The sequence below is a fragment of the Myiozetetes cayanensis genome, unplaced genomic scaffold (genome assembly GCF_022539395.1).
Source record: "Myiozetetes cayanensis isolate MyiCay16 unplaced genomic scaffold, myiCay2020 scf5-8, whole genome shotgun sequence".
In the NCBI taxonomy this organism is placed as follows: Eukaryota; Metazoa; Chordata; class Aves; order Passeriformes; family Tyrannidae; genus Myiozetetes; species Myiozetetes cayanensis.
In genome coordinates, this window is record NW_026087742.1 from 27,855,902 (window position 1) to 27,875,046 (window position 19,145).

Genomic DNA, 19,145 nt, shown 5'->3' on the forward strand with positions numbered 1-19,145 from the left:
AAGCACAGATAAAAATTATAGGTAAAATTTGTAAAATCACCAATAGGTGTCCAAATGGCTGAGATTATTTCTCTGTGCTCAGTTTGTGTAATGGAGAAATCAATTCAAATTTCCTTCCACTGTCTTAACAGTGAAGCAAATGCTAAGACTTTGTGTGAATTATTGAAGGACAATTAAGTTGTTTGGTTGAGGATAACAAAAAGTGCTCCATTTCATAGAATCATAAAATCACGGAATTGTTTGGGTTGAAAGGGACCTTAAAGACTATCTAGTTACAAACCCCTTGCCATGGGCAGGGACACCTTCCACTAGGCCAGGTTGTTCACATCTTGTGAATGTGAGATCCATAAAGACATTTTTGAAAAAAATTATTTTCAGGAAACAGTTCTCCATTTTGTTTGAAACAGCCATGAGACTACATAAATAATTTCTGTAATCAGAACACCCAGTAAATCTCATTGTTCAATGCAGTATTTTCCCTTGCTCTGAAGTGTTTTGAGGAGATTAAAGGAGTGACAAGCACAGAGCAGGAAAAATAACTCCATTTTATAGGATTATACCCATCTGTACTCTAGCACTTAGATATACTTTTTTCCCTTTAATGACATTAAAAAAGACATGCCACCTTCTTCTCAAACCTGTCATCAGATCCTTTTGAAACAAACACATTAACTATCAGGCGACCTTTAATCTATTCACAAAATTTTTCTTCACTAACACAATGAGTGTGGTGCCATCACCGAGCTAATCTCAAGTAAGAACACAGTGAGAGAGAAAGCATCTACCATGCCTCTCCTGAGAGGGTGTCACTTTTCATCTGGCTGGAGTTCTGTTTCCTTGTCTACCACCTTTGAATTATGCATTGATTTTGGCTAGAAATCAGCCACTGCAGTGTGCAAGCCTCTAAAGCCTGCAGACTTGCTCCAGTTGTTGGTACACAGTCTAAGTACTGGATGAGTCTACTGTTCCCATAACAGATAAATTATTCCTATAAGGATTGTCAGTGAATGATCTTTAATGTGAGCTCCTCATGACACCACTCATCACTGAAAGTTGTGTGGTAGGACATTATTCCTACAAAAGACCAAATTAAAAGACAACAACTTGTGTTTTTTCAATGGAAAAAAGAGCTAAAACTTTATTCCTAAATCAAGGAGCTGAGTTCTCAGCCTTTGAGCATTAAAAAGGTGCTAGTTTTAAACATATGAGACAATACACTATGATAATATACAATCTAGAAGCACAGGAAAAATCCAATAGTGAGTACAAAAAAGTGGAGAACAGAAGTGGGACAAAAAGCCATCAAAAATATTTAGAAATTCTTAGAAGCATAGATCCTTTGCCATGGAAAGGTAGAGGTATAACTTGTGTTCCTGCTGATGTGATGAAGAGGGGTCTTCATTCATTCTTTATACAACTTGCCACCTACCTAATTGAAAACAAAACAGAATAAAAAATATTTTTAAAAAATGATAATAACAACAACCACCACCACCAAGCAAAAGAAATAAATACAGGAGTTGATTGGATGACCGTGCCCAGAGAGTTACCATCAATGATATAATGTCCAAGTGGTAACCAGTAATGAACGGTTTCCCTCAAGGGTCTGTACTGGAACCAACACCATTTAATAACTTCATCAGTGTGCCACTGATTCTAAGATCAAGTGCACCTCAGCAAGTTATGACACCAAGCTTAGTGGAAGTTGATATGCTTGAGGGAAGAATTGTCATCCAGAGGGACCTGGACAGACTTAAAGAGTGGGCCCATGTGAACCCTGCAGCCACAAGGATCAGTACAGACTGGAGGATGAATGGATTGAAAGCAGCCCCGTGATGAAGGAATTTGGGATACTGGTGCATGAAAAGTTGTATGTCAGCCAGCTGTGTGTACTTGCAGCCCGAACAGCCAACCATATCCTGGGCTACATCAAAAGCCCAGTCTGGCCAGCAGGTTGAGGGAAGTGATTCTGCCCCTCTTCTCTGCTCTCACGTGACCCCACTGACCCCACCTGGCGTACTACGTCCAGCTCTGGACTCCCCAGCACTTGAACCATGTTAAAGCAGATCCAGAGGAGTGTCACAAAAAATTGTAAGAGGGCTGCTATGAAGGCAGACTGAGAGAACAACCCCTCTTCAGAAGGGAGAAGAGAAACTTCTGGGGAGACCTTCTTGAGGCCTTTCAATATAGAAGAGGACTTTTTAAAGAAAAATAGAGATGTTTTACCAAGGCCTCCAGTGACAGGACAAGAGGCACTGGTTTTAAACTGATACAGGGTAGCTTCAGGAAGAAATTTATTATGTTAAGGGTGGTGAGACAGAATAGGTTGCCCAGAGAACCTCTGGATGCCCCATCCCTGGAAGTGTTCAAAGGTAGGTTGGACAGGGTTTTGAAAAATTTGGTCTAGTGAAAGATGTTGCTGCCCATGTCAAGGGGGTTGGAATTAGATGATCTTTAAAGGTCCTTTCTCAACTAAACCATTCTGTGATTCTGTGGCTGTGATCCAGTAAAATACAAATCCACTCCCTCTGGTATCCTTGGTAAAGGTCCAAAAATATAATTGAGATTGTTTTCATATTTGCCCTCAACTCTGCCAGGTCACTTTTCAAATACATCTCCCTGTTCTACTTCTAAAGGGACAAGTGCTGAGGCTTCCACTGCTCTCGCTGGGTATATCTTTCAACCATATGAGAAGCTTACTAATAAAAAGTATTTCCTAGCAGTTAGTTCAACTTCTCCCATTTGTTCACATTTACCCCACTATTCTTTGTAAATCTTTGTAATATTTGTTCAGATTTATCTCCTGTATCGCTTCAAAAAACCTGTTTGTTATTTTCACTGCAGGTATAAGTCCCTTTTTAATGGCTATAGAAAAGTATGATATATCTGACATTTCCCTTCTTTACTTTCTACAGAATTTGTCCTTAAGTCTCATCTTTTTCATGTGTTTAAAGAGCATTTTGAGAAGGAATTTCTCCACTAGATAGCACTGATTTTATTTGAGTTATGGAAAAACAGGAATAGAAAACTCATATCTCGTGATTTTTCAAACTAGACTGCACAAAACCTGGCAGAGCACAGGCAGAAAAATCACAGGTCTGAGAATAGATCTAGCCTGCATCCATTGATCCTTTACTAGTGAGTAAGCTCAGCCTTCAGGTGACACACTAGCTTACCTTGGCTCTCCACACCATACTGCTCGCCAAAACTGCATAGATCAAGGCTTTGCCACAGAGAATGAGGTAAGTGAGCTTCACAGAATTTCCATACCGCAAGTACGAGTCTGCAAAGCAAACATCATTTATGTATTGAATTGTCATCATCATGAGATACTAGATCTAATGTAGTTTTAATCAAATATGAACCCTTGAAATCTTTAACTAAGTCACATAAAGGAACTAGAGCCAAAGGAATGTTTCTGTTGACACCAGATAGCAGGAGATGGGAAAGAACATAGTGATCTGAAGAACCAAAAGAGAAAGCAAACCTGGGAAAGACAGAGATTGAGTTTATGCTAAGAAAACACTGTGTTTGTTGCCACACCTACTGAAAAACTAGGCTGTTCATCTGAATTCCCTCTTAGGAACACAAAATAAACTGAATCACAAGATAAGAATTTTTTTTCTCTCATTACTGTCAGTGGTCTTATGAGGGCTTTTGACATATCAGGCGAATTTTACACAGCCCAGAATAACATGGTATCTAGAAGTTTATTCTTGTAGATTTTTCACTCTTAAGGAGTTGCAGTAGTATTGAGATACCACCTCAATGTTGGATCAGCCTTAAGATTTCTGAAACATTAAAGAAGTTGGTGAAAAACAGAAGTGAGTAAATATGTATACATAAAGGACAGAAATGTAATTTGTAATCTGGATATCCTCCATACATAACTTCAGTTTGGAGGGGGATGTGGCTTGCCATCAGAAGTATGTCAAATTTTATATAGGAAATAGTCAAAATTTTGGATTCTGAATCTTCATGTCATAATCACTTGGATAAGTATGAATCATTTATTTCATGGCTGAGCAAGAATCTTCCTAACTGAAGGCATTGTTAAAGACAGGAGGAGATGATAAAGAGCAAATTACAGGAAGGTTCCACAGTTTTTCCTGTGTTTTCAAAAGGGAATCATAAGGAAGAGCTAAAACCCAACACCGCTGCTACATACAGTATGCACAGACAACTCTCCCAAAGTCTTTTATTCCTTATTTCTTTTTTTTTTTTTTTTTAAATCTAACATACAAATCACTTGGATGAAAAAGTAGAAGCTATTACTGTAGTAGAAATCTTACACACCTTGTACTTAGTGCCAGTAAAACTGGAATTAAAATACATACAGATATTTGCCTGTGAGAAGACACACATACCTTCTCTAACTGCACAACCTGAAAGACAATAAATAAACTCAAAGTCATGTTTCTCTTCAAATCAAACAGAATGTAAATTTTAGAAGTTTCAGTTTACAAAATACTGCCTAATTCATTATAATTCATTAATTCAGTAATTCATTTTAGTATAATATATAATTTATTATACTGTAAGTTTTACTATACTACGGAGATTTCTCAGTGAAAAGCTGAAGAAACTATACGTGTATAATGCTAATGTAGATAGAGAGGCCCAGGAATAAGGAGAGACATATTCTAATACCTACATATTTAGATACATATTTTGCCATAACAACATCCTGGATAGAAGTTTTTCATAGATGTGTTTCATATCATAGCACACACTCTTTTGATTTGTGATTTCTAGTTTGTACAGCATGGTGTACACATCTTTTCACTCACCAGCATCACCAGAGATAACTTTGTGTATGGATTTCTCTTTTCCATTCTGAAAAAATTTGGCAACACACTCAAAATTATTCAAAGGGTTGAACCATTCCCAGGCTGGGATCCTCAGTCGGCTGGTCAGTGAGTAGGTACTCCCATTCTGTGTGGAGAATTCATCCGTCCCCACTCCTTTTGTCCTTTTAACATCATTTACCATCCAGACCAGAGTGAGATGGTCAGGGTAGAAACCAGAGGCCAGGCATACCAGTGTGGCCTTGTTCTTCTGTTGGATCTCCTGCTTTGATGGGGAAAAGATGGCCACAGATGGAGGTATGATTTCCTTATCCTTCTCTGAAACAGAAAGCAATATGGCCCAGAGCCTCCATTACTCTATTCAATCAGAAACTCCTTAGAATTGTACTGTATTTGTGTTGTGTTACTCCTGATATACCTGGCCTTTTAACAACTGTCTAATAGAGAATTAATATCTATTAGATACTGGACACTGGGAAACTGAAAACATTTGTTTTCCTTTATTACACAGAAACATAAAAGGTCTGGCTACAGAAATGCATGAGTATTTGAATTTCTAGTATTGCCTCTGTCAGAAGAATAGGAGAGTTGGAAAGAAGCTTAGCAAATAGGTGGGCAGAAAAGTACCCACTTATGCTGTAAGGTCTGTATTTGTAATATTGTATTAATAGATAAGGGAGTCTGTTCTAAGGCACAAGCATCTTCAAAGGACTGAGCTACATTCCTGAAGATGTAGCTAAGACATGATGGTCATTGCAGTGTTCAAAATTATACTGTCATGTGGTACCCTACTTGAACACCCTATCTAAGAGGTGACTTGAAAGGAAAGAGCTAATCATTCTCACTGTCTGAAGTGAAGAACACCTGAGGTAGATAATATGAATCAGTCTGGGACAAATTTTGCTTTGGGTCTTAACTTGCCATCCTATTTTAAGACTAATAAATATCTCTTTATGCAATTTCTTGTTTAGGTTATCCTAGGTATAAGAAGCACTCATCCTAGACTACACATCTTCACAAAATGATGCAAGATTCTATACACTACAAACCAAAATTTGTCCCCTGTCCTATAGTGTTTAATACCTACATGTAAGACTAATGAGAACAGATTTCAGTCAAAAGGATGTACAAAGCAGCAATGAGAAGTTACTCAGAAGCTAGCCACTGTCCCCAAAAACCATTTTTTCCCATTATACTGAGTACAGAGCCTTTTTTACTCATCTAGTACGATAAACCCAACAGGTCTGCAGAATGCTTGTGGAAAGAGAAAGGCAGAGAGAGCTGTGGAGCCAAAGAGAAAACTATTACTGTCATTTCAGTGTGAAGGCACCATAAATTGTAGATGTCCTTCCCGACCACTCTCTCCTTTGTAGAGTGTTAGCAGAATTAGCAGAAATTTATATCTTGCATAGATATTGACTCCTAAGCACCAGTGTTTGCTTCCAAATGTTAGCCTTAATCATACCTAGATATTAACAGAGATAATTCCCTAGAAGATTTGGCACTGCTCTGCTTTCCTTTCAGTGGATATGAAGTTGATCACTTTTACTGCTCCCATTTAGCGCTTGGTTTTATGATTTTTTTTTTCCTATACTAAAAATATCTCTGACAAGTTCATTGGCTCATAGCCTAAATGGCTAATGAGTGAAGAGATGGAAACAAAAGGCGGACACAAAAGAAAAATGAGAGATCGAACAGACCAAAAAAAAGACAAAGCGGAAAGTAGGTGAAAAAGGCAGGCAGAAAGAATGGTAAAACTACTGGAAAGACAAAGAAAGTCAGAAAATAAGTATGTTTTAAATGGAATAACGGGACTGGTAAAAGCAAGAACAGAGGCAACCAGAAAAAAGTGTTATCAACAGCCCATTGTGTTCTCATCTTCCACACTGTTCATGGTAGGCACTGGCACAAAGCTTAATCCCTTCCATGCATAAACTCACGCATCCCCAGTCACACAGTATTCATCTGGCTAAGAGAAAAAGTACTGCAGTTCCCCCATTCCCATCATGGCAAGGTCAGTTTCGTAATTTCTTGTTCTCTTTCACTCCCACTCTCATTTTAAAATCATCTGTGTATATGCTGCGTATCATCAACGCAAGGGAAACTTTCAAGTGTCCTCCACATTGAGCACTTGGGTTAATCACAGCTACTTACCTATAACTCTGAGCACAGTGCCGGCTCCAAAGGTAGGTACAGCTAACCCCAGCTACACGGCTGCACACAGTCAGGCTATAACTCTCAGTGCCGTTATGCTTTTCCTGCCAGACACTTAGTTCCTTAAAATGGTACTGTTTAAAGGAACAGGCACCAGTGTGTATTTCTACAGTTTGCTATCAGATACGGCACTAGCAGATGGGAAAGGTTACTTTGCCCTGTGATTCCAAAGTGCCTTGATACAGGTGATGATAAATTCTTTCCTGGGAGGGGAGAAGGCAGAGACAGCAAACTGGGAAAAGGAGAAGGAATAGAGGAGAAAAGTGCCCTGAGAGAATCATAAGTTGTGAAAAGGACTGTTAGCAGATGTCAGTGTCCCAAAGCAATGTTAGGCAGCCTGCCAATCATCTATGTAGAGGCAAGCAAAGTGCCAGCAATATTACTCTTTCCCTGCCTGATTCAGCACACAGTAGAATCCAGACTCTACCTCTGAAACATTGTTTGGGATTGTTACATAGATGAACTGCAAAAACTTGCAGACTGAAGAAGCATTTTTCATTCTCAGCCTCTCTAATGTTTTCTTGGAGAATGGCAGGAAACAGAATTATTTATTCCTTTCTCCCTTCATGATGTTCCCAGAAATGAAAGACAGAGGCTACAGACAGAAAGATCTCAAAATTTATGCCTGCAAACCCTACGCTTCCATAATAGCGTATCTCATTTTAATAAGCAAACAATAAAGCATTAATCCTGTTCTCATGGCTGTATGTAAATTATTACAGATCATTATTCTGCTTTTAATTAAGAATGCTCCTGTACCCTAAACCAGTGTCACATATATCACAGAGATCTGACTTCTGACTTACCCATGACTGTGAGTTTTGTCCCACTGCCGAAGTACAGTCTTTCATTATTCACACTGTTTTGCAGCTGCAGAAAAACCTCTCCTCTACTCTCAGTCCTCTGAGCCAAACCTGCGGACTAACCCTCCCCTCATGCGGTACCAGCAAAAGAAGAAACACAGAGTACAGCAATCTATGGTCCCTAAAAACAGAGGTCTGTAAGGGAACACCACCACATCTGGGGGTCTAACCAGCTGAGATCCATATCAGAAATACTGCGTTCAGAGTCCTTTTGCTCTGGGCTTCGGTGCATCAGTTGTTGCAGCTTTCACCATTTCTTTAGAGGATATTCATCCCTTTATCTAGGTATAATATTAGAAAATAATTTCCATATGCAGAAAGAATTATTTGTTTATTCTCAGCTAAACAGCCTCATTTCCTTAATTTCCTCATCTTTTTCAACACCATGAATACTCTTCATTTGTAAAATAAATGCCTTTTTTCTTCATTTGCAAAATACTTTTAAGCTATAGCACAGGATCCTACTCCACTCTCCCAGTTGTAGCAGTTCCTAAACATGCCTCCCTTTCTCCTTCCCTGGAAAGAAGTCTCGGCTTTTATTCTTTCTGTTCTCTTAGTGATGATTATTGAAGTTAACTGCATAATTGTCTATGGTTGATGAGGGATCCATGTATTCATTTTCATCAGTTCAGGCACCTCAGATACACACTGGATTTTGAAAAATCAGCTGATCACTGAGATTTTTCCTCTGGAAATTGAATTTTATCACTTGTAATCAATTTATTCTGTAGTGGTACAATGTGGTACAAAAGTCTGCAGGAGAAGTGCAATGAGAAGAAGAGATCACCATCATCTATCGGTCTTAGAAGCAACCTTGTTTTCCCCTGGATTGGAGAATCCAAATCCATAAATGTGGCCCTGAAAGAAACATTCCCTTAGAGCTTCTTCTGTTTGAGATTAAGCATACACTCTGTTCCTGTGCTTTTCAGTGGTTGTTGAGCATCTATGCTGAAACAGAAGGACTGCTGTCCTTAATGATCTTTTATCACCACCCTGATATGGAGAGTTACTTTCTATGACAACTAGGAATTAACAGCTGCAGAGAGCTCATAGCATTACTTACTATAATGTCAAGTATTTATTTGTGCCTTCTGTTTTATCAACCAAAAATGCTAGAACATTTGTTTTTCAGTTATCTGAGACAATACATCCTTTCATTTACCCTGAAAAGATCCAAACTAATTCAAGCCTGTATAGTAATTTTGTTTTCTAGACCTGTACTGAAAGTCAGTTCTTTCCAGACAGACAGATAGCTTTTCACTGACTTTTCCTTAATCATCTGTAGCCCCAGGAGAACTAGCATTACAGAGAATAGATATACTTTTGGGGAAATAAGGATTTTTGTATATGTTGATTTATTAAGGCAATTTTTCTTATGATATGCGCACATTTTTTAACCCATTCCTTATCCTAATTCTTTATATGGACAGCTTTTTTTTTCACTGGCACGCATTCATTCAGTTCTCCAAAATGAAACGTGTCCTTACCGAGAGTACTAAACTTAGTCTATTCTCCAAAGTAGACTGGTTTACTAGCACGTCAGGAGCACAGCAGTTTAATAATGGAAGGGAGAACAATGATAAAGTGAAGTTCTCTAAAGAGAAGTGAATTGAAAGAGAAAATAAAAATTCCTTACCTATTACTGTAAGTTTTGTGCCATCGCCAAAAATCATATTACCGGTATTCACAGTGACAAAGTGTTGTATCATAAGCTAAGAAAAGGGATGCACTGCAGTTGACTTACTATAAGCAGAAGCTTAAGAGATCATTAGTGTATTTGGAATCCCAAAGGTCACTCAATCTCTGTCTGAAGGGGTTTGACAGAAAATTAAAAAATTGAAAGAGAAAACAAAAATTTCTTACCTATTACTGTAAGTTTTGTGCCATCGCCGAACAGCAAGTTATAAGCATTCACAGTGACAAAGTGTTGTATCATAAGCTAAGAAAAGAGATGCACTGCAGTTGACTCACTATAAGCAGAAACTGAAGCAATCATTAGTGCATTTGAAAACTCAAAGGTCACTCAATCTCTGTCTGAAGGGGTTTGACAGAAAACCAGCTTGAAATCTACTGTCTAATCTTTAGCATTCATAAAAGCATTTGCCAGAGCTTTTGGTAGTTATTGTCTACATTTCACCTCAAGTTGTTTTTGCAGCCTTTCTCCAGTCTCCATGTTATGCCATGGATATTACCTGCTATTCTCATTTTGCAGATCTAAAAAACATGCAGATGTACCCAAAGGCTGTCATTGACTAGAAATAGAATTCCTCTAATTTGAGAGCTTCCTCACTCTCCATCTTGTACTCTGAGCATTGTGAAGGCTTCCTTTCTGTAGCTTGTGGAGTTAATAATAAAATAATACTTGTTCTGTGGTTTTCGTAGTCAAATGTAGGTGGTTTGCCTTTGGCACTGAACTAAAGCAAATACATTTGTTTTCCCTTCCATGACAGGTCAATCATCTTGAATAGTCTTTCAGGATTCAATTTTCTGATATGTTAAAATAATCCACAGAAGGACAGCCCAGAATAATCAGTTGACTGATCTCAGACAAACCCTTGATACCCATTTGGAAGAATTGATGTGAGATGGTCTGGAGAAGGATTAGAAACAGTCTTTGTTCTCACAGGCATGAGTCAGTCAGTGGACACTGGAGACTTATTTAAGAGAGAAAACTCCAATACACTTTATATAGCATCTCTGCTACATGTCAGAATTCCTTTTCTAGCACTTGCATCACATTAATAAAGAACAATTTCGTGGTCTATTGCAAACATTGGCGCATCAGAAAAAAGTACTGATTTCTGCTTTGCATACTCTGAAAAGCTTTAGGTGCACATGCAGTCAATTTGGTTTGCTGAAAATTATTTCAATATCTCAGAATTTCGTAGCTTTCTTCCCAAAAAGGGCAGGCTCAGCTCTCAGATGATGAAAGTCCTAACATACCAGGTCTGTCAAGAAAAACCAAGGCAGAACATGCCCACTCTGCTGCAGAATTCTCTGCAGCTGCCTCAACACATTCTTCCGCAAGGCTTATGTGCAGATGGGTTTTTGTAAAGGCCTCCTGGGGAATGTATCATCGTGTACCCCCTGTCCCCACAACGATACAACCTCGTACAAAAACAATCCCGCCCATGACTCCACCCTCCCATTTTGTCAATCAGTCACCATGAAAGACTGCCATGAGAACCTATGTTGGTTTTAACTGAGGTAGAATTAATTTTTTTCACAGTGGCTAGTGAGGATTTGCATTTTGGATTTCTGCCGGAAGCACTGTTGATAAAATGGAAATGTTTTTGTTATTACTGAGCAATGTTTACACAGAATTCAAGTCCCTTTCTGCTTCTTATATTGCCACTCTCACAAGGAGGCTGGGAGTGCATGGGAAGTTGCGAGGAGAGACCGTGGGGACAGCTGACCCCAACTGATCCAAGGGATCATAAGATGCCATGCTCAGTATATAAAGTGAGGTGAGGGGAAGAAGAAGGAAGAGGGAGATGATTGGAGTGATGGTGTTTGTCTTCCCAAGTCACTGTTATGCATGATGGGGCCCTGCTGTTCTGGAATGACTGAACACCTCCCTGCCCATGGGAAGCGGTGAATGAATTCCGTCTTTTGTTTTCCCTGTGTGCACGGCTCTTGCTTTACCTATTAAACTCTCTTTATCTCAACCCACGAGTTTTTTACTTCTACTCTTCCAATTTTCTCCCTGGTCCTGCTGGTGAGGGAGTGAGCGACCATCTGTGCGGTGCTTAGTTGCTGGCTGGGTTTAAACCATGACAGAACCACAGGCCACATCCTTCCTTTGCCATTGCTGTTTCTGTGTGATAGCCCAATTACCTCTTAGTGTATCCATTATCTCTGAATTTAAAATCCCAGCATTTTTTCTTATAGTCAAAAAGGTAATACTTTATTTTCTTTTATTGATTTGTTTTAAATGCAGTTATTTTTCACTTGGTAACACCATGACAATGTTCGTGCTGCTGACCTTTCCACTCTAGCTCTCTTCTTACCCCACAGGGACAAAGAGACTCAAGCCCACAGTAACTAGTTTGCAATGAGAGTGATTTGATTACTACAGGCTGGTGGTTTTGTTTGTAGCCTGGTCTTGATTGAGAGCATCCTCTGTGGTCTGAGCTGCACTTGTCACCGTTGCTCTGAAAGGACAAGAACTAGGATGCTGAGCTCTTAAACTTGTATTCCTCTGATTGCCCTTTTACAGGAAGCAGAAGCATAAGCTTCTCCAAGGGCCTATGATTGTTCCTCTGAAAATGCTTCATCTGGGTGTAAGAGTGAGCCTTCATTTTGCAGACTGTCTGAAGAGTGTGGGAACTGATGGTGACAGTTAATAGTCTACTTTTATCTCTCTCCCTTACACACAAATGGCCCAGTCTTCTCACACAAAGCGTCAATGCATAATTGCAGTAAACATTGTTCATATTGCTCTTTAACAGCTTCACTTGAGTCTCTCTGATATAAAAAATAGACTGTAAACCCTATTTACAGGACACGATACTTCAAAACAAGGTTATTCTACTAGGAAAATCACAAATTCTTTTCTGTTCTTTTCAGATATCACAGAAAAAAAACATAATTTCTGATACAGCCTGCTCAGCTGGGAACATTTGTCAGTGTCCCAGGGAAAGGAACAAAAAACATGAACTAAGCTGAAATATTTAGGATCAAGACATAGGACTACAGAAAACAAGGTATTGAACTAGTCATCTTGGAATGCCTCTAGGTCATTCCCTCTTCTACCACAGGAAACTGGGTGCTTAAGTCACTAATTATGGAAGTGACAAAGGTATTTGTTGGTTTATATTGAATTCTTTTAAAAAATACATTTAGGATTGTATTTGTCTGTCACTGCCTAAATAATAACACTAATAGTGGGATATTATTTGCCTGCCTTGCTCTTAGTCTGCCTCTGATCTCAACACTATTCAGGGTCTAAACCCATTGTATTAAAATTAATTTAAGATTATTCTGTCTTCACCTCCAGTCTACACCTCCATTAGTGTCCTCACTGTCACTAACAGACTCTCTCTCATATGTGTCCCTGATTTAAAAAGAAGGAAATCACCTGTCTATTAGTTTTGAAGGAGTATATGGTGTTAACAGCTTCTCAGGTCATGTTCATTAGGCAATTTCCAAGACAAGCCAGCAGAGACCAGTCTTGTCCCACTTTAATGTTCCTCTGCAAACTTCCAAAAGCAAAGGCCTTGCTGGCCATGAATTCAAATTAGTGAGAGTGAGAGAAGAAAGGAAAGACAATTCATTGATTTTTTTTCCTTGTCTTTCATAGGAGGCTTGAGTGCCCTGCTGTGTAAAGCTTCAGACAAGGAAAGACAAGAATATGTAAGAAAGAGACATCTGGGGACATATTTTCTAACAGTGGTATCACTTTAGTGGGAGACTTTCACAAGAACATAGTGATTGCATCACTTACACCAGTCCTCAATTCTTTAGAGTTTACAGAAGCAGCAGCTACAAAGAAGCAGGCCCTGGCTACAGAGGCTCCTGGAGCTTTACAGATTTCTTTTAGAGACACTAGGAAGATTTTCATAAAAAGACAGGGCTTTTGACCACCAACCCCTAAACTGAAGCAACCACCATTTTTCAGGGCAAGTCTCTGCACTGAGAATATAAAATAGTGAAAGAAGGGATCTGATTAATAATCTGAATAAATATGATTACAAGGAGTGGGATGAGGAGGAAAGTAGCTGTTTCACAAGAAACTTCTTAGAATAGCCGCTTTTTGTGCAGAGCCACTTCAAGCTGATAAAAGAAGTACTGCATAGGAGCAAATTGTACCTTAGAGGTGGAAGAGGGAACTGTGACCACAGAACTTCAAAATAACAGTGAACATAGAGATCTCTGTGGTTTTCTGCTACTGCCTGGAAATTACACAGCTGTGACCAGTCAATAGCCAGCTCATTAAACTGCTGTATGTTGAAGGTCACTGATAAATTTGTTATGCCAAGGCCTTAAAACTGCATTTACCATGCTAAACTAAAAGTGCTCAAGAGTTGAGACAGGGATCTTTCCTTTGATATGTTACCGGAGTTGAAAAAGTTGTTTTGCAGTGCTGATGAAAAAGGTCTGAGCTAAGACTGTAACATGGTTTTCAGGTAGTTTAGTAAAAGAGTATTTTAAAAAAATATCTAAAAGAAAAATCACCCCAAAGTCACCACCATAGTGTTTATATTCCTTCATGATTCTAGCATGAACTATTTTCATAAAAACTTTCACAGGGCATTTGAATTAGCAGTAATAATTCCAGATAGCAACAGCGCAAATGTGTTTTGTACTACCTGTGTCAAGATGATCTCTACAAAAAGATCAGAGGCTGAAGAGGATAAGGAGCTCAGTATGTCTCTGCTATGTGAGAGGCAAGGCGTTCCCAGTGCTTCTTTGCTGTATGTCTGCAGCCTGACATGAGTAGTGAGGAGATCATGGACCTGAGGGTTCTCTGAGGAGAAGACAAGTGCTCCCTGGGAGCAAATAACCATATGTTCTATCTACTGCTGAGCGGCTCCTGAAGTCAGAAGAATGTTGGCTACAAGGGTGTGCAAGGGGTAGTATATGAAGCTGAGACTTTCAGAAATGTTTCTGGAGGACTGGAGTAAATCTATTATGCAACTAGATTTAGCCTCTTCAGACCCTCCCCTGTGTCCAGGGTGAGATTACAACGAGCATGAGTTTCTGTCATGGGTCTGGATTTCCCTAGCCAAGAACAATTTACTTTCTTTCAGAGCAGAGCCTGGAAGCAAAGTAATATTTCTGTAGCATGCTTGATCAGGAGACTAGGATCCTGGCATGAAATTGAGAGATCCATCCTGGCAGTACAAAAGTCTCCTAGCAATGCCGGTGAAATGGAGCATGAGGATCTTTTACAGGACATGCTCACAGCTGGTTCCAGCTCTTTGCTTTCAGCAACTCTTCCTATCGTCTCTCACTCTTTTTTTTTTTTTTTTTGGTCTGTAATCACACAGTGTGTTTCCCTTCAGCATACCCAGCTTTGCCACATCAATGAGCAGCACAGTACATTTGCTACCTGTGTTAGTTAAATGCTTGATATGCAATGAGCGTATGAGACAATTGGGTTTTCAACAATGGTACGCAGATGTCAAAGCCACAGCCTAAAAACAGAAACCTAAAGTACACAAGTGTATAGCCATACTTCCTTAAAAATACCTTTTGCTCTTTCATGTGCCATTTCCCTTCCTTTGAAGAAGAGGTAAGTGCCAGGTTATGCAATAAAAACAGGGGTATGGACAGGCAGTGACAGATGAGCGAACCCTCATAAACCCCTGCCCTCAGTTTTCCCAGGTCCATTCCAGAAGAGCAACTAGTTCATCAAAAATTTGTCTCAGCAAGCAATGTAGACAGAGGCACAATGGGAGGAAATTTCTGCCTTCAGCTGTTCATCTCAAGGGGAGCACCACGTGATGGCAGCTTTTTGTGGGTTTTTTTCTTTGCCAATGAGATTTTGCCATGAAGGGTTGCCTTGGTCCAGCTCAGAACTGCATGCAGGGTACGGAGGGATCCTGCACTTAAGCAGTGTGTGAAGCAGGTGAATAAAATGCTACACTGCACACTATTGCTTTTAAAGATGCCAAAGGGCTGTCCCTTCTACAATGGGAGATATGTCTGGCCCCCTGTGTACGTTTTCCCCCACTGATACTGCTGACATCCTCCTATGTCCATAATTAGTGGCTCGGCTCTCCTCCCACACCAATCAATTTCTGTTTGGGTACCTCAGGTTTGGGTACATGGTCAGTATGTGAAAGAACTTTGAATTCTCCATCTACTTCGTACTCTTTCCCTTGTGCTATGGTGCTATCTGTGAGGAACTATTGGCCCAGAACATGAGTGTGCTACTGCAGCACTAATTTTAAGCAATATATGCTGCCTTTCACTAACTACATCAGCAATGCCTCCATTCTTAATGTTGATCTATGGGTTTGTATTTCTGAAGGCTTTTTGTCTTTGAAGCTAAAGGCTGCTGCACTGCTTTGTCTCTCTCCCCTCCAAAGTGTTCTGGGTCTATTCCTGCAACATCTTCCTTGTCTTTTTTTCTACTCTTCCTCTGCCCCTCTCCTAACTGCCTCGCATGTTTCAGAGATTTCATCTCTCTGTCATTCAGGGTGGGGATTTTATCTTAGTGCTCAACCTGCTCGCTGTACCGTGTGATCTCTCGCAGCACAGAAATACGTGGCTGAATCCTTGGATGTCACATTCTTGATTGTCATCACAGTGTAAGTATGCTTTCTGCTTATCTCAAACTTGGCCTCAGTGTAACTGTCCTCATAAAATTTCTCCCTCAAAGAAGTAGTACTAACTATTAACTTCAGACCATTTCTTGGAGGCTGCTGGTACCAGAACATATAGGCAAGGTCACTGTTTTTCTGGTTGCAGGAGATGTTCACAGTGTCTCCAACTCTCTGAAAGATTTCTTCTGGCCACTGTGCAATGAAGATGTATCCGATCACAACACCTGCATTAGTGAGAGAGAAAAAAAAGTGAGGAGTAGGAGTACAGACAGTAACTAACAGGGTCCTTTACCTAACACCAGCCCTGCATGGCCTGGATGAGAGCTGTGCTGCAGGCAGATCTGTTGTCTCTAACCAGGTAAAAGAGCAAGCAAAACAGTCAGCATGGCCCTTCAGCTGTCCCAGAAAAAAAGTGTTCCTTCTCATTGAGAGCTAAGAGTTAGGAGAGACTGATGCCCCGCCTCTTCCTCTGATTTTTCTGTCAAGCTTGGGCAGAGAAGAGAGAAGGGACTGTCCAACTTTCATACTTTCTTTGGTAAATTATTAAAAGCAAAGCTAAGTGTTCATGTGACTCTGAAATTTTGTTTTAGCGTTTTCACAAGAAGGCAATGTTTTACACACAGATTTAATTCCAATGATCTTTAGTAATCCTTCACACTTCACTGATATCCCCCCTCCCATACTTCCCTCAAGCTCTAGAGAGATTTGTATCTTCCGTTTACCTCTATGTATTTATAGAAGAGGCATTTTCTGTTTGTGAGCCTGGCAGTACTGTACTTTTTTGGGGCCTAAGGTTGAGTTCCTAGCATCACACCAGGATTCAGATCAGTGTGAATCTCAAAAATTTGGTAGTGAATGTTCCCTGTCTCACTTTTTTAATCCTGCTTTTTTAAGGAGTTAACAGAAATTACCCAAGAAACTATAACTTCTTCCCAGACAGGAAAGAAAAAACATTTTATATTGTGTATAAGAGTTTTTTATGATCTCCAGTATCATGGATACTTAGTATCTGTGAAGTAGCAGTTTGACCATTGCTCCTGTTCAGTCCCTGCCAGTTCTTCCCACTGTGGGTTTTCTCAGGATAAATTATTCCTTACCTGTTCTCCAGTGAGACTGAGCCCTGTGCTGGATATATTACAGTTTCAGTGATTCTTCAAGGAATTGTAAACAATATAGATTTGTTTTTAATTACCTTCCATATCTTTTACATTTTTCTTTGAATGTTTGTGATGTTTTTGGAGTCAGTGCATCAGTTAGCAGATAAGTTTGAACAAATTTTGTATGCTTCCATATTCTTTTTGCTTGACACAGGTTATCCTTTAATGCATATTTTTAGCATTTACTCCTCACAACCTATTCTTCTTTTTATCTCTCATGAAAGGTTTGTTTTGATATTTCTTGTTCTCCATTTGATTTTATTGACATTATTCAGTTCCACCTTACTTGGATGGGACACCTTTAGACACTGCCATGGGCCCTGTTGAGGCAGTTCTATGGGATGCTGCTACTTTGATGAAAGTCCCACAATGACCCCTACATGCCTCAAGCATGGAGAGTACTGGTTTTTTAGTTTGATTCTTGTCTGTCATGCCCAACCTGCTAAAAACCTTTTCAGTAACAATCAAACCTTAAGTCCTAGAAGGAGAAATTTTTTCAGAGACTGATGGGAAATTTAACAGATTATGAAGACTGTGGGAACTAATTCTAAAATTATGCTGTGTAAGAGCTCCGAGACAAGGCAAAATAATTTCAGTACATTTGGTTTGCAGATTCTTCTCTAATCACAGATGTTAGAATATATTCCTCATTACAAGATGAAGATTTTTACTTAAGAGTAACTTTTTTGTCTCAGGAAACAAGAGATGATTGCAGACTCTCCAAAAGAAGATACAACTCAGGACCTCTAGTGTATGTCTCTGGAATTGCCTAACATGTTGCTGCTTTCTGAAGAGCAGCAAGATTGACAACCCTTTTCTTTCTCAGTTCCAAAAGTTTAATTCGTTCAGTTTATTTTCTTTTAAGATTAAAGAAGAAACAAGGGAAAACGAAAAGTACCAAGATAAAGACCAGTATGTTCAGACTTTCCAAGTAAGATGCAGAACCACTGTATTTGAGGAAGAATAAATGCAGGAAAATAGAGGAATACAGTTATAAAAGGGGTCACTCAAAGGTAAACAGGAGCTGGTGAATATGCTTGTCTGGCTGTGCTTTGAACCTGCTTAGCTCAGTGTATCCATGTCTTATTAACTGCCATTTCTAAGTATTTACTTGAGGGAGGGGCTGTCTATTACCACAGGTACCAGCAACTGGAGAGACCAGAGTGAGTGAACTTCAGCACCAGAAACTGGATTAGGGCCACGGACCAGTAAGAGGTACCATTTGTTCGTCATGCTGGCAGCAGGGATGAGGGACAGTGTGTGAGTGTGTGATCACTAGTGAACATGAAGCCAGACAATCTGTAAAGTAAGTGAGGAGACCTGGAATCCAGGTGTATGTCTGTAATGGCAAGAGCAGTGGCAGGTGGCAGCCAGAGGGAGCATGGGAGTCCCAGGCATCTGCTGGAGAGGGGCCTATGTGGGAGGTGTGTGTAGGGGGGTGTGTGGGTGTGCATACCAGCAACTGGAGTGGGGCTGCAGGACTTTGGGGCTCATGGGTCTGGGTGCTGGCACATGTGGTGACTGGGATCCAGTGGCATCTACTGGACTCGGTGTCCAAGTATGGAAACCTATGGAAAGTGTGCACATTGTACATATGTATACATGTGTTTCCCACTATTGAATCCTTACCTAGAACCATTATTTCCCACTATACACCCCAGCCAGAGGGGGACAAAAGATGAGGTGATTAGTGCTGTTTCTGTCGGGGGGTGGGGGGAGTGCATCTGTGTTGATCCATGTGTTCAGCTTTGTATACATGTATATGCTTTGTACATATGTGTGTCTACTTGGGATACATTCTCAGCCTTGCTACTGCGTGGGCCAGGAGAC

At 39.9% G+C, this 19,145-nt stretch overlaps 1 gene segment (V, D, J or C); it reads right to left on the minus strand.

The window, feature by feature from the left end:
- Positions 1 to 1,118: 1,118 nt before the first annotated feature.
- On the minus strand, positions 1,119 to 16,544 carry LOC126649562 (T cell receptor beta constant 2-like). The segment is given in 7 exon segments: positions 1,119 to 1,429; positions 3,177 to 3,283; positions 4,368 to 4,385; positions 4,791 to 5,126; positions 9,522 to 9,571; positions 16,076 to 16,382; positions 16,514 to 16,544. Coding segments are annotated over 7 exon segments (876 nt in total).
- Positions 16,545 to 19,145: the final 2,601 nt, after the last annotated feature.